Raw genomic sequence first — 19,651 nt, 5'->3', positions numbered from 1 at the left:
CGGCCACGAAATGTGGTATTTGTATTCTCCTGGTACAAGCGAAGTACTTTATATTTCATGGACAATTCCGAGCAATAGTATTGAAACTAGATCCATTTGCATTCCTCGTACACATAATCTTCAATACGACTTGCGATTGACGAATGATGATGATACTTGGAATATTGAGAGCTATCTAGAGCTTGTAAACGTTTATGGGAATCGTGTATTCAAAACTCCTTCATCAGTCGGTCCTTATCGCCTATCGTTGTTGTATGCTATTGAAAAAGGCGCTCCATGGGTATGGAGAAATGATTTTGTCAAAGATTGGACTCTCGCTGAAGAAGGCTGGAGTCGTCCCTCAACCTTTCCTTCCTCTCCTGTGCATTATATTCGTCAAACATTCGAGGGAATTAACAATATGGCTTCTTATGAAGTAAAGTTCTTGTATCAGTATGGAATTGTTGCTTATCTCAATGGAATTGAGATCTATCGTGACAATATGCCGAATGGTCCAATTCTTCGAACAACGTCGTCTATTTCAAGTAGTTCTTCATATGATTACCGAGGAACGATTCGTAATGGGTTTGAATGCTCCTCTGAAGAGTCTATTTTGGCTGTCGAGATCCATCTTCCATCATCTGCTACATTTATGTATGATGCATGGTTAGCAATCTATGGATCCTCCTTAGGAGTTGAGAATTCTAACATATGCTATTCAATTCCTTTAGGTGACATTCATGATGAAAGAGGAAGGAACATGAGTATGGTTGCCGAATATGATGTATCAAAGTATGCATTATACACTTCTCTGAATCCAGATTCAACATATCTGGAATTTTCAATCCCAACAGCTCAAGTGATGGGTTTTACACAATATACACACTCTATGCAAGGATTTTTCACACAATTTCGTGTTTCAATTAATAATAGAATTACAAATGAATTTGATTATAACAATGTCACCAATCTGATGGAAGATTGGTCTACTTCCTTATATTTCATTTATTTCATGTCTTCCAATATCCCTAATACTAATACTGTTCGATTGTATCCATATCGATACAAAATGCTTCCTGCATGGATTAATCAATTGCGTTTATATTCGTGTTATTGGTCATATAGTCTACAAAAGGCTGTTTTGAGGTTTAGTGATCATTATTCCTTGTATGTCAATGAGATTGTGACTATTAAACCCTCGAATGCAGGGGCCTTTTCTTGTGATATATTGGATCCACTTCCGGAAGGACTAACTTTGAATGGATGTTCGATTGAAGGGACTCCTATCATATTGCAATCATCAACAGAATATGATATATATGTGAATGATTACATGGGAACACGAATCCAAACCATTCAACTTGCTGTGGTTATGCGTGGAAATCAACAGAATACGAATTCCTTTCCTACAGCAGTTGTTGTTATCGTAGTTCTGGTTGTGGCAATTGTGATTGTGCTTTTATTCACGAAACGGTGTAGATCGATAGCAAAGCCAGGACCGGCAGTGAATATGGAGCTACCAGTTATATCTTCTAGTAATTGGGTTGATGGATCTCACAATACTGTACGGGAGATCGAAAGGCTGTCTCCTGTTCAACCATCATCAGGTGAAGGATATACTACTCCTGCTCAGCCATCAGATGAGATACATCTCACTCCTGTTACTCGGCCAACAGGTGAAGCATATCTTACTCCTAATGCTCAACTACCGGGTGAGGCATACAAGCAACCTATGCAGTCATCGAGCGAAGCATTCAAACAACCTTCTCAGCCATCAGGTGAAGCATATCTTACTCCTATTCAACCATCGAGTGGGGCATACAAACAACCTACTCCTATTCAACCATCAGGTGAGGCATTCAAACAACCTATTCAACCATCATCGGATGAGGCATTCAAACAACCTATTCAACCATCAGGTGAAGCATTCAAACAACCTACGCAGTCATCGAGCGAGGCATTCAAACAACCTTCTCGGCCATCAGGTGAAGCATACAAACAACCTACACAGCCATCATCGGGTGAGGCATACAAACAACCTATTCCAAGTGGTCCTGTCATTTCGAAGGAAGGATACAAAACAGTGATAAATCGTGAGCATAGATAAGGTGATAAATCAGCAGATAGGGTTCGTTTGTTTGTTAATGATACGAATATGAATGAGGAAAATCGGCCCGATTTTTGTCAGTATGTGTATGAATCAGTTAACTCATTTCCCACTTTTGAATATGTTACTCTTCTTTGCACCACTTTTCATGTCATTTAGTGGAAGTGCTTTGGATTCTTTATAAGTAGTGTTTTGGATTGTGAAAAGTGCTTGTCCGAATGGAACGATTCTTTTTAGTTTCACTAAAAAGAATGGTGTGAATGCTTCAACTGAGCTTTGGACAATTCATGCCCCTGATTCTCATGAAGTGCTGTATTCTTCATGGATACCTGCTGATAACCAAACAGAAACACGTGTCGAATGTATTACCAAAACGAGCAATCTTCAATATGAACTGGTTATGACAGGAATGTGGAAGATACCAAACTATCTGGAAATTCAGGGTCTGTATGGTAATCGGGTGTTCAAAGGAACATATTCAGCAAGTTATATGGTCTCCATGTTGACACTCGTTGATTCCGATACTGAGTGGCATGCTTCTCAATCCTATGTCGACGACTGGAGTCGAACCATTCCTAGTGACTGGAGTGAGTATAGTCCTCCCTCGCCATTACAGCGGTCTGTTTACTATTTTTGTAGTCGATTCACTGGTATGAGTGGAATGACAGCATATGAAGTGCAATTCCTATATCGGAGTGGGATTGTAGCCTATATCAATGGAATTGAAGTGTATCGAGATAACTTGCCATTGGGAATGATTCTTCCACAGACAGAAGCTACAAGCGGATATGCTTCTGCAGAGTTCCGAGGCACAATTCGGAATGCATTCGAAATAACATGTTCAGACTGTGTCTTAGCTGTGGAAATTCATCCTTTAGAAGAGGAAACGGTTGTATTTGATGCTTGGTTAGCTGTTTATAGTAGTTCGCTTCCAGAAGAACAGGGATATCCTGTTCCCTATGTACAAGTCGGAATCAACTCATATTACTACGAGTCTTATAGATCGATAGCTGATTATGACATAAGGACAGGACTGGAGTTTCCTTATCATGATGCTGATTATTACTATGTTGAGTTTTCAGGTACTACTGCTCAAGTGAATATGTGGCTCATATCAACATATGATCCTTATTTTGGATTAAGCCGGTTTAAGTTTAGTGCAAAGAACTTGTTTACTGAAGAGTGGAGTCCTTTGGAATTATCACGTACTCTCAATTCTCAGGGATCTATTACTGAAGCAGTTCAAATTGGAGGTTATTCTACCTATAATTCCGGATTGTATCGGTTCTACATATCTGAATACCTCTCATATTCGTTTATAGCAACAGAAATACGACCATATATCACATATCATGAATGTGACCTGAAGTATATTCTACCAGAATTTGAGCAATCCTATAAGGTTGTTAATGGTACTGAAACTTCGATTACTCCTTTGTATTGGGATCAGGTAACTTGTTTATCTATTCCTTCCCTTCCCACTGGATTGAAGTTTGACAAGTGTTCAATCGTTGGTACTCCAACAATTCCTCAAGCTGCTAAGACGTATAGTGTATATGTTTATGATGAGTTTGGTACAAAATGCAAGACATTCAGTTTGGAAATAGTACGGAAATCCAATGTTCCTGTGGGAATCATTGTGGGTATAGTTATTTCTTTTTGTATAATATGTATTCTTGTTATTGTGATCATTCTGATGTTATGCCCATCCCACAGGACTAAAGTACTTCCTATTATGCCTACAGTAAATCAGTCTCCAGCGCCTAGTGAATTGGCTGAATCTGTACCGCAACGTTATCAAAACATACGTCTAAATGAATCTTCTCTCGCTCTTAAGCATTCTGATATAATTCTACAAAATCATCATCCCGATGATTCTCAGCATCATTCTACTCATACAAGACGATCCAATACTACTTTGGCAGCTCCACGCCCACCTCGAAGTGCTACTGCTCCTCCGCTAACGATCAATTATATAGGAGAATCATCATCGCAATCTACTGTGGTCTATGTAGCGGAGGGAACTGAAGATACTCATATGGTAGAACCAACTCCTTCTCAGTCTTGTATTGTAACACTTCCTACAGGAGATGTTGTAGATGTTCAGACTATGGACCGTGACAAGCGGGATGAAGTCCTTAAAAACCTACATATTATTTAGTGTATTCTAGTTGTTGTTTGTGGTTACGAAGTATTCTCACTTGCTTTCTATCAGATTCTTTTGTTATAGCAGAGAAAGAGAGAACTAAATTCCTAAAAATAGATTATAGAATTCATAAGGCAATAAACACACCAGTCGTTACTCAGTTAAAACGCTCTATCTTAAAAAATGAATATGAGAGCCACTGCAGTCATAGTTGTTGTGCTGTCGTGTAGGAAACTTGATTACGGGCATTAGTACTAGTGTTTTTTGTGTGTCAAGGTGCATGTCCGTCTAGCCAAATAGAAATTACCATAATTCGAGATACTCTTGATTATGCGTCGAATGAGATATTTGGTCTCTTTGATTATGAGACAGACGAGAATGCTTATCTATCCTGGTATCCTACCGATAATTCAGTTGAGACAAGAACTGTATGTATTCCTAGAGTGAATTCTATGCTATATTCGCTCATGATAGCTAACGAAACGGATAGTTGGAATCCTTGTAGTGGATTAGAGATTCTTGGCCCCTATGGAAACCGTCTGTTCAAAAGAACTTCCGTTGGTAGCGTTTTCTTATTGTCACTGGTTATGCCGATTGATAAGAATGCTGAATGGGAATGGACGACAAACTATAATTCTGATTGGCTTTCGAGTAACGTTAGTGGATGGGATAGTGGTATTCCCAGCTCATTACCGGAATCAGATAACACCTATTACTTTAGAAAGTCGATTCAAGGGATGGGATTTGTGTCTGCTTATGAATTCCGTATTCTTTATCGCTATGGTATTGTTGCCTATATTAATGGAGTTGAAGTCTATCGTGATAATATGCCTGATGGAGCAATTACTCCAGAAACACGTTGTAGTAAGACATATGGAACATATGATTATCGGGGCACTATTCGTAATGGATTTGAGGTTGCAGCAAATTCAGTGTTTTCAGTTGAAGTTCATGTGACAGGTTCCACATCACTTCAATTTGATGCTTGGATGGCATATTATGCCGACACCTATTCATCAGCTTGGCCTACATATTGTTACTTTGTCCCTGTTTCTCAGGCAGTGACAAGTGCTTCTGAGAATGCGGCAATTTACGTTGATGGATCGCTTTGTACTGGATCGTATCATACCATTTCCATTGATGTCACATATGTGGAATATACAACTCAAACAGCTCAAGTGAATAGTTGGAATATCAATGGAGACCAAAATGAGGCAATGAGTCAATTTAAGGTGGTGAATCAGCCTCTTTCTAATACTACTTGGAGTACAACGACATACTCTGATGAGTTTGCCATGACTTATGGTATCTTAGAACAGATACCTATAGGAAACTATTACTCAGACAATGCTAACAAGTATCGATTCTATCCTACGAAACTATTAACGAATCCAATTATTATCGCGGATCTAATGCCAAGTGTATGCTATCAGGAGTATACGCTTTCTCGTCCTAACCCTCCTACATATGAAACCTCTTATCTTGGTAAAGTGGGAGACTCTATTGAATTAGTTCCTGAGTCTTCGGACTCTCTTCAATGTGGAGTTAGTCCTGCCTTGCCATCAGGCTTAGCTTTAACTGGGTGTACGATCCGTGGTACTCCACTAGAGTCTATCAGCACAACTGTCTTTACAGTCTTCTATTATGATCGTGCTGGTACTCGAAGTGTTGAGTTGTCTCTCACGATTGATCCTCTTCCAGAGAAAAAGAACATGACATGGCTTATTATTTTGATCGTAGTGGTGGTTATCGTCATTGTGGCTGTCATAATTGTACTGTTAAAGAAGAACAACTCAAAGAAGCCTAAGATTCCTCGGTCTCCTACGCCTAAAATTGTCAAACCCATTCCTGTGGACGCTGGGGGTGTTGAGATGCCTATGAAAACTTCAGATATAATTCTATCGCCACCTTTAGTTACTACTGCTGCTGCTCCTGCTCCACAACCTGCTGTAGTTCCTGTTAGTCCTGCTGCTCCAGCTCCACAACCTGCCATAGTTCCTATTACTGCTGCTGCTCCACAACCTGCCGTAGTTCCTATTACTGCTCCACAACCTGCCGTAGTTCCTATTACTGCTGCTGCTCCACAACCTGCTGTAGTTCCTGCTACTGAGTCCACAATCAGCAGCTCATCATCGTTGATTGTGGCTCTTCCATCGGGTGATATTGTTGACTTGTATACACTTCCAGAGGATCAGCGAAAGCAGATCATGAGTGAGATGGGCATTGTTTAACCTTTTGTTTGTTATAGTTAATGAATTCTAAACAAAACCTAATATTTGGGATCCCAGACGTCGGGTTATTATCTTTGTGGCATCTCTATAATTTGTATAGCATCTAGAAAAGAATGGCCTCCAATAGTTTAGCCCTTCTACTTCTTTTTTGTATTAGTAATCGTCGAGGGTATAGCTAAGGTGTAGTTGTTCCGGTATCAGTAGCAGATTGTTCAGCTGACAAAATTCGCGTTTCGTTTATCAAGCGTTCGTGTGACTATGCCAGTACTGAGCTGTTCGGCTTATTCTCACTAAATAATGAACCTATCTTCACTTCTCCTCCTCCTCAAGATAATACCATTGGGAATCTAACGACCTGTATTCTAAGAACGGATAATTTGCAATACTCGCTGATCATGACTAATGAGACAGAAGAGTGGGACTGGGATAGTTGGCTTGAGATTCGTGGTCCTTACGACAATGTTGTATTCAAGTCGGTATTCTGGGGAGGTGTTTTCCGGGTGTCTCTGGCAATGCCTATAGAGAAAGGGGAAGAATGGCGCTGGTCAACAACTTTTGTTCCTAATTGGTATATGAATATGGATGAAACTTGGGATACTTCACTTTCTGGCCCGTATCCCAGTACTAACGCTCCTCACTATTTCTATCATATTTTCAGTGGATCTAGTTTTATGGCAGCATATGAATTACGTATCTTATATCGATATGGTGTTGTAGCATATATTAATGGTATTGAAGTGTATCGTGATAACCTTCCTGTTGGCCCTATTCTCCCAACAACAAAAAGTGCCACTTCGTATGTATATTATCAGTATCGAGGTACTATTCGTAATGGATATGAAGTTAGTTCTGTCAATAATGTTCTTGCCATAGAAGTTCATACTAGTAGCAGTTCTTCAATTGAGTTTGATGCATGGTTAGCTGTGTATGCAAGTTCAGATACCTTTAATGGTAATCAGGCCTGTTATCCAGTGGTTCCAACTTCTGCTATCTGGAGCGATGGATTTAACATGGGCAGTATTTGTGATTTTGATACATCGAGTGGTGTTACAGTCAGTGCATTCAGTCCAGGTCTTAATTATGTTGAATTTAGTATTCCTACTGCCCAAATCACTTCATTCTCGATACTAATCTATCAGAATATGCCATATTACACGAATATGCAATGGCAGGCCTATGATATTGGCTCAGGGAAATGGAGCGATTATTACGTGTCATCTCCTGTAACAGTAGCCAGTCAACTGTATGTTGATGTGACAATGGGTGATTCAACCTCTCCGAATTCTAACAAGATTCGATTCTATCCATTGAAAGCTAATAGAGTTCCTACAGAAATGATTGAATATATCCCTCGTGTTTGCCATCTGGCATATTCAACAGAACAGAAAATCCCTCAATTCAAAGAGCAATATGAATTGAAGAAGGATGAATTCGTTTCTATTCAGCCTACTAACTGGAATAATACTTCGACTTGCACTTCAACCCCTGCTCTTCCTGATGGTTTATCATTTAGTGCTTGTGCTATTCAAGGAACACCTACTGCTCTTCAAGAAGAGACTACATTTACGGTTTTTATCTATGATGTGATGGGAACCAAGTATCGAATAGTTAAATTAGCAATTATTGAACCAACACCAACTGATGGGGATAAAGGTCCTGGAATCATGATTATTATTCTTATTGTCGTAGTTGTGGTGATTGTGGTGATAGTACTTGCATTGATTGTGAGACGCATCACAAAGAAGCCACAGAAAGAGTTACGAGTACAACAATCTATAGAGACACCAAAGCCTAGCCCTGTAGTTGTGGATCCTAGTGTTCATGTTCTAAACCAAGAGATGGACATTCAATCTCAGAAGGATCCAGTACAGTATGGTGATCCAACCACTGGTTTTGATCAGTCAACACAGTATGGTGATCCAACCACTGGTTTTGATCAGTCAACACAGTATGGTGATCCAACCACTGCTCCTTATGCTCAATCAACACTGTATGGTAATCGAAGCTCTGCTTCTTATTCCCAAACAACACCGTTAATTAACGCAAGCACTGGCTATGATCAATCAGTACAATATAATGAGCAGATACAGAACTCTCTTCTAAGTAATCCGGCTTATGTTATGCCTCCAGCTACACCAGGCTATTCTGTTGTTTTCGATCCTAGAAGTACTCCGAATAACAATGTTATTGGTACACCTGCTACTCTTCTTAGGACTCCGTCCAATCCAACAGACGGAATGTCAACATCGTCGCATCCTGCTAAGGTGAGTGTGTTGGTTCGTCATTCTCCCACACAACCGTCAACTTCTCCACAGGATTTGGGTCGTTCTATGTTTTACTCAAATCCAGATACTGAGTACAGAGTTGATATGAATTCGGAAGTCAACTCACAGCATGTCCAAAATCCTGTAGTCAGTAATGGTCGAGCTCCAGCTCCTCAGTATATGAATTGGGAATCTATGACAGAAGAACAGAGAGCGAATGTGAAGTAAGTAGTAGTTATGGATCTATTTCTGTTGTTATTGTTTGTTTGAACTTCAGTGATCTTTTCACTCTCAAAATGCTTCTTTCCAGATTCTTTGTTTTAGAAGTATTGCTCCGTCGTTGTTGATGTATGTTCTCATATTTAGTACTTCAATTAGGAAGGTCAGTTTGTCAAGATGGTTACATCAATGTCACATTTATCCGGCATACGATGGAATATAGTGGTGATGAGGAGTTTACATTGCTATTTCCTGGAACAAGGACAGTTGTCTACAATTCAGGGATTCCAAGACCAAACGTGACGGAAACAAAGTATGTTTGCATTTCAAGATCACCCAATTATCAATATGACCTCGAGTTCACCAATGAGGATGGGCCCTGGGAAGCAGGGAGTTGGCTCGAGATTCGTGGTATTTATAATAACCGGGTTTTCCGATCCTTCTTTTGGTCTTATCCTTTCCGTGTCTCCTTACTGAATCCCATCAACAAAAACGATGAATGGTACTGGACAACTGAATATTATCAGGATTGGTACTTCATGACTTCGGAGGATTGGAGTAAGACAGTGCGTGGAGCTTTGCCTAGTACCAATAAGCCTCATTTCTTTCGTAAAACCTTTAGTGGGTTGCAAGATATGGCTGCTTATGAAGTGCAATTCTATTACAAACATGGAATTGTAGCTTATCTCAATGGTATTGAGATCTACCGAGATAATATGCCGAAAGGAATTGTCTTACCTTCAACAAAAGCTTCAAATGTTAATCCTGAATATCAGTACAAAGGTGTTATTCGAAATGGACAAGAAGCCGCGGAAACATGTGTTCTAGCAGTTGAAATTCACACAATTCAAGAAGAAGCAATTGAATTTGATTGTTGGTTAGGTTTATATGCTAGTAGCAGAGATACTGGAATTACATTGAAAGTGTATCCAGTTCCTGTGTATTCAGCTACATTTGAAGGAGGAACATCAATGGAATATGCTTATGATGATAACATTAACTCTGTTATCACATTCTCGATCATTGTCCAAGGTGAAACTTATTTTGAGTACTATACTCAGCAAGCTCAAGTAACAATGTGGAGTTATTATTCTCCTAAAAACGGTCATGCTATGACAAGATTTCGAGTACATGGGCAAATGATTAATTCAGAGGAATGGTCATCTCTGTCTACCACAACTCCCTACAATATTGATGAACATGTTCTTTCATTCATTTACACAGGAACTCATCTAACACCACCAAGTTATCGTTATCGCATATACCCACTTCAATCCAATGGATTGCCTGTCTATGTTGGCGAAATGCAGCCTTATGTGTACGGTAGTCCTTTGATACAGGAAGTGATGGCTGTCGAGTTTCAAGAGGCTTATGAACTCACTGTGAATGTATATGTGTCTATTCAACCTACTTACTGGAGTAGTGGCTTCACATGTCTTGCTGAACCTGAACTGCCTGAAGGACTGGTGTTCAACCAGTGTTCAATCGAAGGAACTCCCACGGGAATCCAGCGATCAAAGACCTATTATATATATATGCATGGAACTGTTGGTACGAGACGACGTACAACAACTATTACTATTGTGGAGAAAGTAGTTACTGATGATCAAGGAATCAAAGGATATGTTTGGGTCATCATTGCTTGTGCGATTGTAGCATTAGTACTATTGGTGGCATTGTGGATGGTTCGACGGAAGTCGTTGAAGGCCCAACTGCCTATCGTGCCTGTACTCACCATCAATGAGGGTGTGACAACAAGTTACGATGTGTTGAATCCTATTGTACCTCAGGTTCCGAAATTGGAATTAGAGAACCACCAACCAGAACCAATTACTCACTCTATTCCTATGAGTGAGAGTACTGAGACTCCGGTGGATAATCCCAAACCATCAGAACTATCAGTACCCATACCCCAGGGTGATCCAGTAGTTCCTGTTGATCGTCCTGCAATACAGGAATCAGAGTTTGCGAAAGCGAATGTACCACAAATGCATTCACCCACAAATGCATCTGAGCCTTCCGAACCCATAGCGAATCCAACTCTTGCAGAGTCGTCTGACACTAACCTTTCTCCATTAATTGTAACTTTAGATAGTGGACTAGTGATTAACGTGAATTCTCTTCCCCCAGAGAAGCGGGCTGAAATCATGAAGAAGTATAATTTGTAGTCATGTAATGTTTATTACGAATTCATTTTCGAATCAAAACAGAATTCATTTAATCTTCACGATAGTACTACATCTTTGGCTTTAGGCCCAACTTTTGAGATGGGTGCATATGGTAGATCAAGATATAAACGTGATTACGGCTTCAGTGTAATCTTGCTCTATCTGTGTATCGTAACTACAGTTGGTGTATTTCAGTGTACCTTTTCCGTGATATTTCCTCTACAACAAGAAGATGATTATGGATTATTAGAATACTGTCATGTTCGAAAGAAAATAGTCCGTCCTATCCTTGTTCAAAGGGATACTCAATTTACCACTATCAAGCCGACTCTTCTTCTCCCAACCCAGAAGGTGCAACCGAAGCCCTCAAAGAAGCTCCATGTTCTTCCAATGCGACAGAACCTCTATAAGTATACTGTTTCTCAAGTTGAGAAAGTGCCAGTTATCAGAAAGTTCATTGGCAACGAAGAACAGGATGAACTTGAAGGTAGGATGACTTGTACGTTCTTTAAACTAGAACCGATTCCATCGTTTACTGGAAATGCAAGCTTCTCTCTAGTGTTTGTGGGAACGTAATAACAGAGAAGAGAAATAATGACTAGACCTAACCGTTTGATGTTCCTTGATGAGCATTTGTGGAGATGGAGTAGTAATCTAGTGTTAGTTCTATTCTGCAAGTCCGATGAGCAAGAGTTTGCACTAAGGTATATGGGAGAACGTGTCCTTCCTGATCGTTTGACTCTCATTTTGTACATTGTCTCGAAGTTTGCAAAAATCTTTCCAATCAATTTACTTCGTAATGTTGGTATTAGGAACGTTCGGACAACTCATTATGTGGTAATGGATATGGATATGTGGCCCATTCAGAATCTACACAGTGAGATGACAAAAATTCCATTAAAAGTTCTTCAGGACCGCAAATCGGCAATCATTATTCCATTACTCTTCTTTGATCTCCAACAGATTCTTCCTAATTGTACTTCATTAATTAGCTGTATTACCGAGTATACTTGGAGTGTAGAAATTGATTGTAGAGATCTCAAATACTTTCCGTATACTGTTGAGGAATTGAATACTTGTTTACTCTCTGGAATGTGTCGCTATAATCGAGGCAAGTTGAAGACTCATGTAGACAAGTGTCAGTCTGTTTATGCATAGAGTTATACAAATGCTGATTGGTTTAGGTATGCAGTAAATCGTTCTGCCCCTCCTGTTCTGAAAGTGAACTGTATGTTAAATGCGCATCAAGAACCGTATTATTTCTTGCAACGACATCAAGATACACCTCTTTTTGATCCACTATTTGTAAACTATGGCTATAATAAAATGGAGCACATGGACGAAATCCGAGCAAAGGGTAGAAGTGGTTGGAATGATTGATTGTAGATTTTCAGTTTTATCTCGTTACTCATTCCTTTGCTATGGATATGGCCCATCAAAAATCAGAAATGGGTATACGGTTTGATAACAAGAAGAGTATTTCTATGGAATCAATTTATGCGAGGTTTAAAAGTAAGTTAGAAAAGGAGTTTGGGCCTCAGAAGATGAAAGGGGTATGTCTTGATTTTCAGAATAAGAAACCGAATTCTCCAGTTTATATATAGCCTATTTGTTATTCAGAAAACAAGAATGTGTGATTATCAAAACAAAACAATTGCCAAATACCCAAAAATGTAACAATTTGCGTCATCTGCTCACAATAGGGCAGGTGATCCCAAATCACAATTCTTGTGTCAATCAATATCATTTTTAGGATGTCTTCATTCTTTATCAATACAAAAAAGAGTAGTATGAAATACTTTGATAATTTGCCTTCGATTGAGAAGATTTGGGGGAAGGGAAATCCAGATTATGATGGTACCTTATCAATCGTAGTTGTTGGTGCCTCAGGAAATCTGGCTATGTTAAAAGTAAGCGAGTATTGATGTTTAAATGTAGACATATCCTGCCTTGTTTTCCTTGTACTCCCACTCGCTTCTTCCACTTTATACTACGATTGTTGGCTATGCCAGAACGTCGATGACGGATTCATCATTCCGAGAGAAGCTACGAAGTGCATTAAAGGGGGATAAAGAGAGTATTGATGCTTTCTTGTCGATCTGTTATTATCACTCTGGACAGTATAATTCGGAAGAAGACTTTGGGAAACTAAATGAAAGGCTGAATGAGATGGAGAATACCCAGTGTCATCTCTATGTTCAGGATGCTACCGGTCGATATGTGTGTAAGAAGAACCGTCTTTTCTATTTTGCCATTCCTCCTTCCCAATTCACTACAGTAAGCAAAAGCATTCATGGTACCTTTTCAAAATCGGATTGATTCAATAGAGACGTGTATTGATAATGAAGGATATAAACGAATTGTGGTTGAAAAGCCCTTTGGTCGTGATTACGATAGTAGCAAGGAACTGAACACTTATTTGCAAAGTCTGTTCCCTGAAGAATCAATTTACGTAAGAATTGAGAATGAATTCTGATATGTAGCGAATTGATCACTATCTTGGAAAGGAGATGGTTCAAAACCTTCTCATTACTCGTTTCTCAAATATAATTTTTAATGCCGTCTGGAGCGCTCAATACATTGACAATGTACAAATTGTCTTCAAGGAGACTATTGGTGTGGATGGACGAGGAGGGTATTTCGACCACTATGGAATTATTCGAGATGTGATGCAGAATCATCTCCTTCAGATCGTCTCCTTGATCTCAATGGAACAACCTCTTTCTCTTCATAGTTATGATATTCGTGATGAGAAGGTTCGTGTGTTGAAGTCAATTGAACCATTGAGGTTGGAGGATACAATTATTGGACAGTACGTAGGGAATGGCACTCAACCTGGTTATCTTGATGATCCGACTGTTCCTAAGGACAGTCTTACAGCTACCTTTGCTGCAACCATCCTGTAAGAGTGATAGAATGAAATGAGGAATAGAAGAATCAACACACCCAGATGGGCAGGAGTTCCATTCTATTTGAAGTGTGGCAAGGCGTTGGATGAAGCAAAAGCTGAGATTCGAATTCAGTTCAAGGATATTGGTTGTCCTTTGTTCTCTAATACCAATAGGAATGAATTGGTGTTACGTGTTCAACCTGATACGGCAATCTATCTGAAGACAAATATCAAATCACCAGGAATTGAAACTGTTCCTGTGCTGGGTGAACTGGATATGACTTACAAGAAGAAATATGATTTTGCTCTTCCTGAAGCATATGAACGATTGATCCTCGATATTGTTCGTGGTGATCATAGGTAAGGAATTGGAAACAGGATTAATAGATAGTCATTTTGTACGAGGAGATGAATTGGAAATTTCCTGGAAAATATTCACTCCATTGTTGCATGAATTGGAAGAAAAGAAGGTGAAACCACTTCCTTATTACCGAGGTTCTCGAGGACCTGCAGAAGCTGATGTATTGCGTGATAAGTATGGATATAGAAGATCAACTGACTATGAATGGGTGGAACCACAATTATCATCTCATTTATAATGTTTGCTAATCGTATCTTTGTTATCAAATATCATGATTGATTCAACAAATAGAATATTCACTAATTCAAGAAGCGGTGTTTAAGTAACTCAGTAGCAGATAGGCGTTTGGTTTCATCCTATTCCTTATTTGTCTTAATCATTCATACAACTTCAAAGATACATCGATAGAAATCTTTCAAAGGCTCACTCAATCTATTCCAGATGGCTTCATCCATTGGTGGAGGTTGGGTTTGTCTTGCGATCTCAAAAATAATACTCTCTCGAGTTCCACACTCTCGTTTGATATCCAACCATGGTTCCACACCAGTAATTGCTTCAAACATACAACAACCCAAACTCCACACATCTGATCGACCACGTTGTTGTCCTCGACCTGCTTCAGGAGCCATATATAGAGGAGTTCCGCGGAAACATCCATCATTAATCACAGTGTCACGAGAATCATGCTAGTACTAAGACAAATACAATATAAATACACCCAATTCAACAGAAGATCCAAAATCACACAGTTTGTAGTAATGCTTCTTGGCAATCAGAATATTCGCAGTCTTGATATCACGATGAACAATATGTCGCTCAGCCAAATATTCCAAGACACTCAACATTTGTCTCATTAAGATTTTGAGCTCATCTTCATCTAATGGACCAATACTATGGATATGGTGATGCAAAGAACCTTCTTTACAAAACTCCATTGAATATCCATATAATCCTTCCATATCAATTTCGTTATAGTATAAGATGATATGGTCATGCATTAAAGAACGAATTATCAACACTTCATTGCGAATATCTGAATACACATTATCGCCCTTATATGCAAGACTATCAATAGATACTCGGCTATCCATCGAACTGGCATCATCATCCAATTGAATGATTGGTTTTATGTATAGTTTTACAAATACATCTTCATCTCCAGTAGAGGGAGTTCCAAGATAGAACTATAATTATAGTTAATGTAACTAATCTACCCAGATTTTATGACCCTGTCCATACGGTCTGAGATTGGTGATTCTTGTATTTATGGTTGTAACTAGTTCGCGCGAAATAACTAGAATCATCATAGTAATATGTATAGTACCTATAGTAGAACTCATAACCGTCCTATTGTCAGATTCGGTTTCAACTTTCTTTTTGATCTACATTCTGATCCTACAAAACCTCATACATCACAATCCAAATCCTCAATTTCGTTTATAAGCTTCTCCTTTTCCAAAACTCGCTTGCATTCATCTCGTAGTCTGCTATTATTCTTTTCAACTCTTTCCCAATGAGATATCTTTTCCTCCTTCTGTTTCCGTAAATGATCACAACAATCCCGCAGATATTTCTAGAAATCAAACTATAACACTACAATAGACAAGTGTATTTTGCAGATGTCTTAACTCCTCCTTTTCTATAAACTTAAACCAATAACCCTATTACTCACTTTTCTCATAAGGGAGTGACATGAATTCCTTTTTACTGATGATCCCTGTGAGGGTTTTTCGATTATCATCTTTCATCTCCAGATTCAGCTCTCTCGTTGTATCTGATGAATTCATACCAAATTCAGTGTCTCGAATGATGGTCTCACCAAGTACAAGGATTGAAGACTGTAAGAAACAATTGAATACAATCAAAAACTAAAGTGAATTGCGGAATACCTCCAGCGATGATTGAATTCGATTGTGAACAATTTTAGAGGAGTCTAGAATCTGGTCTTCAACTCCTTCCATATAATCAATGAGTTCTTCAACATTCCAGTTTAGTGTACTAGCTACTTTCCAATATTCATCGCTTAGCATGACGTTGAAGATGAATGGATCATCGGTGTTGATCGATGTTGGAACAGATTTCATTAATTCGTTAATTACGGGATGATTCAATAGAGATTTCAGTCCCAGAGTCATCAAATTCGAAGTTGGGCAGATCTCAATAGGAATGTGAAGATCCCGTTTATTCTGTTCATTCTATATGAGATCATCTATCCATTTGTACAAGAAAGAGAGCATGACCCAATCGAGCAGGTTTGGCAGCAAGAATATCATCTGTATCATTAAAAACAGCCACATCTTCATTCGAGCATACACATGGACTTGTTAGCACACAGTGATTGGGTACTTCACCTGTGTGAATCACAAAAGGAATCTCATGTTCTCGAAGAACATCAAAACAAGGCTGGAAATAGGCAAAAGGAGCACACTAGAAATAAAGATAATCATGTATACGTACAGTGGGATTGCCACTGAGATCCACACCTACTATATGCTTCTCATTATGGTCCTTATAATTAATAGCCATCTCTACCGTGCGCATAGCTTTTTCTCTTGCTCTTATCCTTTTTCTCTTCTCTTACTTGGACTCACTGCGATTGATACTCAATAGAAGTCGAACAATGATTCGGTCCCCATAGAGCTGTTCACTCCGGTGAATCTCGTCCAATATAGTGTCAATCCCCTCTTTCTCTGTCAAAAGCTGGCCCTTTGTGAATTCCCTCGGTGTTGTCCGGATTTCGACATAAATGACTCCATCTGCAAGGAAGTCTTCAATCATTTCGCGAGTTATCCGTCTCAGTTGCTCTCCTGTTTCGATCACAGAATGAACAATATCAAACAAACGAAAGCAACTAATAATGATTAGGTATTCACCAATTTTTACTCCTTGAGAGTTCGATCCCCATTCAACAGCTGTTCCACCTCTTTAGTTCGTTCATCTCCATATTTCTTCTGGAATAGTTCTAGAACTGTTTTCTTTCGAATACATCCATGCAAATGAGCATGCAGTTCCTATCGATCATCTTCTCCTCATAGAATCACAATCTTTGGTAATTGTCTGCACTTCTCAATTGATAACATATTCAATTACGATACAAAAGATGATATCCATCGAATTCCCAAAACATTCTAGGATCCAACAATTCCTCAAAAGCCTGCAATTTCTGCCTTTGGTTCTTTTCCTATTTTCTCAACACCGAGTCTGCCATGGATATTCATCGGTGCCGATTCTCTGAGTGGATGCCATCAGCTGCTTGTGCGATGTCGTTCCATCCTGAACTCCCTCTTCTTGCAGTAGGTCGAGAGAATGGAGATATTGAACTATGGAATACGGAAGAGAAATGGTTTTGTGAATGTGTAACGAGGTTCATTTGTATATTCATCTGTAGAGAATTGCAGGTCATGAGAATTTGTCTATTCGTTCTCTTCTTTGGTCTTGTTGCATCAATAATAACGATATTCCATTGTTTCGTTATCGGTTGTTTGGAACGGGTCTTCAGGGTCAATTGTTTGAGGTGAATCTAAGGGAAATGTGTGTTGTGAGTCAGAGTGACTCGTATGGAGGACCAGTGTGGATGGCAGAACGTAATCCTAACAACAATACTATTGCTTGTGCGTGTGAGGATGGTTCCCTTCGTCTATTTGATATTTCGGATGATAGTCTTGTATATATGCGTTCTATCCAGATGTGAGTCTTGATGTGTTTCTTCACTGTTAGGTGTAATAGCCGAATTGTGAGTTGTAGTTGGTCTACAGATGGTTCGATGATCGTTTGTGGAAGTGGAGATAGTCATGTTTTTGTTTACCATTTCGATACAGGTCGTAGTGATTCTATTCTTGTAATTCTCTCTTCTTGTTGATTACGATAGATTTCTCAACCAAAGAATGAAGATACCATCATCTGGAATGTTCGTTTTGTGAGTCCAACTCAGTGATATTATGATGAAATGATGATGAATAGGATTGTGACAGGTGATAGTCGAGGTTATGTTCAGATCTGGGATATCATGCGTCGTAGATATGGGGATATAGAATTAGTATTAGGTTTGATGACTCAGAATCATAAGGCTCATGAAGGGGATGTACTGACTGTATCTGTATTCAGTTATATTGATCAAGCCAGTGATATCCCTTCGGATTCACACTCTCCAACCACTCTGATTGTGAGTGGAGGTGTTGATGCTAAGGTTCAGCTCTGTGTTGTGTTTCATTCATTAGCTCTGTGTCTTCAGTAACATAGACTCATCTGATCAGTGGATTCATATTGCATCCTATCGTTCTCATACTCATGATATTCTCTGTTCTACTGTGAGGATTCTACGTGGTTCGTGTACATCTCTCTATTCAACAATACCTGCCAAACAATTGAAACGAGAGATGACTGGAAATCAGAATGACAAAAATAGTCGGTATTATGATAATGAAACTGAGAAGAAGCACCAACAAGATGGAGAGAAGTCTTCTATTCCTGTTGAATCAGATGCAAGTTCGAAACGTCGTCGTCTTGATAAGACAGAAAAGAGAGAATCAGAGAAGAAGATGATGGAAGAAGAAGTACAAGAAGGAATGGAAGAGGAAAGTCCTTTGGATGAAGAGGAAGGAGAGAGACGAGTCTGTGATGATATTCCAATCTACCTAGGTCTGAAGGATTCTATTCCAAGTATGATTGGAATTGTGAGTAGTGGAGCTGATGGAACCATGGTTGTGTATAACGTGGAGAGTCGACAAGAGACAATGACATTCAAGCTATTAGGATATCCTGGGTATTACAATGATGTTGTGAGTGTGAGTCCTCATCATGTGTGTTTGATGGTAAGTGAAAGAAAAGTGAATGATGGGTAGTATGAACATATGGTTGAGCTTATTCGATTGGGTGCTACGAACCATGTAGCAACCTCTCGTACCATGGGTTCAAGTGTGATGACTGCCAGATTGGCTCTAGCTTCTGGATATCAATCACTGTTACGTAGAGAGAAAGATGAGGAATGTGAAAATAGGATTGAACATACAAGGAGGGAGGAATGTGGCTTCTGTATCTCTGTTGGAACAGAATGATTCATGTCTGTTGCTGATTCGAGATATGCTGGGAGTGAAACTATTCCGATTTGATGAGACAACTCTGAGTGTAATATCTTTGATGAGAGGTCATTGATAGTGTGAGTCTGTGGAATTACCTTCAGAATTGTCGTCAGGAACCTGGATATCAGCACATTTGGTGGAGATGGGTGATGAAGTGTGTATTGTGGGAATGACTGCTACTGGTTCTGTTTCTGTCTATTCATCTGAT

At 39.2% G+C, this 19,651-nt stretch overlaps 13 protein-coding genes across 13 annotated transcripts; 10 read left to right on the top strand and 3 right to left on the bottom strand.

Annotated features, from left to right (window-relative positions):
• Positions 1 to 10: 10 nt before the first annotated feature.
• JH06_2255 (hypothetical protein) lies at positions 11 to 2,086 on the top strand (the record flags this gene model as incomplete). The annotated part of the gene is made up of 1 exon (XM_014672027.1): positions 11 to 2,086. One exon carries the CDS (start codon positions 11 to 13, stop codon positions 2,084 to 2,086), a length of 2,076 nt encoding a protein of 691 aa, XP_014527513.1.
• Positions 2,087 to 2,486: 400 nt separating this feature from the next.
• JH06_2254 (hypothetical protein) lies at positions 2,487 to 4,247 on the top strand (the record flags this gene model as incomplete). Its single annotated transcript, XM_014672026.1, has 1 exon — positions 2,487 to 4,247. One exon carries the CDS (start codon positions 2,487 to 2,489, stop codon positions 4,245 to 4,247), a length of 1,761 nt encoding a protein of 586 aa, XP_014527512.1.
• Positions 4,248 to 4,819: 572 nt separating this feature from the next.
• Positions 4,820 to 6,463, top strand: JH06_2253 (hypothetical protein; the record flags this gene model as incomplete). Its single annotated transcript, XM_014672025.1, has 1 exon — positions 4,820 to 6,463. One exon carries the CDS (start codon positions 4,820 to 4,822, stop codon positions 6,461 to 6,463), a length of 1,644 nt encoding a protein of 547 aa, XP_014527511.1.
• A 113-nt stretch (positions 6,464 to 6,576) lies between these two features.
• On the top strand, positions 6,577 to 8,955 carry JH06_2252 (twin-arginine translocation pathway signal protein; the record flags this gene model as incomplete). The annotated part of the gene is made up of 2 exons (XM_014672024.1): positions 6,577 to 6,613; positions 6,650 to 8,955. 2 exons carry the CDS (start codon positions 6,577 to 6,579, stop codon positions 8,953 to 8,955), a joined length of 2,343 nt encoding a protein of 780 aa, XP_014527510.1.
• A 530-nt stretch (positions 8,956 to 9,485) lies between these two features.
• On the top strand, positions 9,486 to 11,114 carry JH06_2251 (hypothetical protein; the record flags this gene model as incomplete). Its single annotated transcript, XM_014672023.1, has 1 exon — positions 9,486 to 11,114. One exon carries the CDS (start codon positions 9,486 to 9,488, stop codon positions 11,112 to 11,114), a length of 1,629 nt encoding a protein of 542 aa, XP_014527509.1.
• A 594-nt stretch (positions 11,115 to 11,708) lies between these two features.
• JH06_2250 (glycosyltransferase-like protein) lies at positions 11,709 to 12,718 on the top strand (the record flags this gene model as incomplete). Its single annotated transcript, XM_014672022.1, is given in 7 exon segments — positions 11,709 to 11,760; positions 11,779 to 12,118; positions 12,149 to 12,256; positions 12,299 to 12,471; positions 12,501 to 12,573; positions 12,587 to 12,626; positions 12,641 to 12,718. The coding sequence occupies 7 exon segments, from the start codon at positions 11,709 to 11,711 to the stop codon at positions 12,716 to 12,718; spliced, it is 864 nt and encodes a 287-aa protein (XP_014527508.1).
• A 150-nt stretch (positions 12,719 to 12,868) lies between these two features.
• Positions 12,869 to 14,603, top strand: JH06_2249 (glucose-6-phosphate 1-dehydrogenase; the record flags this gene model as incomplete). The annotated part of the gene is made up of 6 exons (XM_014672021.1): positions 12,869 to 13,024; positions 13,053 to 13,410; positions 13,442 to 13,566; positions 13,598 to 14,016; positions 14,047 to 14,364; positions 14,396 to 14,603. 6 exons carry the CDS (start codon positions 12,869 to 12,871, stop codon positions 14,601 to 14,603), a joined length of 1,584 nt encoding a protein of 527 aa, XP_014527507.1.
• Positions 14,604 to 14,745: 142 nt separating this feature from the next.
• JH06_2248 (mitogen-activated protein kinase) lies at positions 14,746 to 15,210 on the bottom strand (the record flags this gene model as incomplete). The annotated part of the gene is made up of 2 exons (XM_014672020.1): positions 14,746 to 15,051; positions 15,082 to 15,210. 2 exons carry the CDS (start codon positions 15,208 to 15,210, stop codon positions 14,746 to 14,748), a joined length of 435 nt encoding a protein of 144 aa, XP_014527506.1.
• A 1,023-nt stretch (positions 15,211 to 16,233) lies between these two features.
• On the bottom strand, positions 16,234 to 16,906 carry JH06_2247 (adenosine deaminase-like protein; the record flags this gene model as incomplete). Its single annotated transcript, XM_014672019.1, has 3 exons — positions 16,234 to 16,560; positions 16,589 to 16,792; positions 16,823 to 16,906. The coding sequence occupies 3 exons, from the start codon at positions 16,904 to 16,906 to the stop codon at positions 16,234 to 16,236; spliced, it is 615 nt and encodes a 204-aa protein (XP_014527505.1).
• Positions 16,907 to 16,942: 36 nt separating this feature from the next.
• JH06_2246 (adenosine AMP deaminase family protein) lies at positions 16,943 to 17,445 on the bottom strand (the record flags this gene model as incomplete). The annotated part of the gene is made up of 3 exons (XM_014672018.1): positions 16,943 to 17,216; positions 17,249 to 17,376; positions 17,407 to 17,445. 3 exons carry the CDS (start codon positions 17,443 to 17,445, stop codon positions 16,943 to 16,945), a joined length of 441 nt encoding a protein of 146 aa, XP_014527504.1.
• A 126-nt stretch (positions 17,446 to 17,571) lies between these two features.
• JH06_5392 (hypothetical protein) lies at positions 17,572 to 18,056 on the top strand (the record flags this gene model as incomplete). The annotated part of the gene is made up of 2 exons (XM_014672032.1): positions 17,572 to 17,721; positions 17,754 to 18,056. 2 exons carry the CDS (start codon positions 17,572 to 17,574, stop codon positions 18,054 to 18,056), a joined length of 453 nt encoding a protein of 150 aa, XP_014527518.1.
• A 261-nt stretch (positions 18,057 to 18,317) lies between these two features.
• On the top strand, positions 18,318 to 18,599 carry JH06_5393 (hypothetical protein; the record flags this gene model as incomplete). The annotated part of the gene is made up of 3 exons (XM_014672033.1): positions 18,318 to 18,378; positions 18,409 to 18,527; positions 18,552 to 18,599. The coding sequence occupies 3 exons, from the start codon at positions 18,318 to 18,320 to the stop codon at positions 18,597 to 18,599; spliced, it is 228 nt and encodes a 75-aa protein (XP_014527519.1).
• A 427-nt stretch (positions 18,600 to 19,026) lies between these two features.
• Positions 19,027 to 19,516, top strand: JH06_5394 (hypothetical protein; the record flags this gene model as incomplete). Its single annotated transcript, XM_014672034.1, has 3 exons — positions 19,027 to 19,164; positions 19,207 to 19,330; positions 19,362 to 19,516. 3 exons carry the CDS (start codon positions 19,027 to 19,029, stop codon positions 19,514 to 19,516), a joined length of 417 nt encoding a protein of 138 aa, XP_014527520.1.
• Positions 19,517 to 19,651: the final 135 nt, after the last annotated feature.

This window comes from Blastocystis sp. subtype 4, assembly GCF_000743755.1.
Source record: "Blastocystis sp. subtype 4 strain WR1 chromosome Unknown seqid_0118, whole genome shotgun sequence".
Classification (NCBI taxonomy): domain Eukaryota; class Bigyra; order Opalinata; family Blastocystidae; genus Blastocystis; species Blastocystis sp. subtype 4.
Note: the sequence above shows the minus strand (reverse complement) of the source record. Positions and strands in the feature narration are given on the sequence as shown.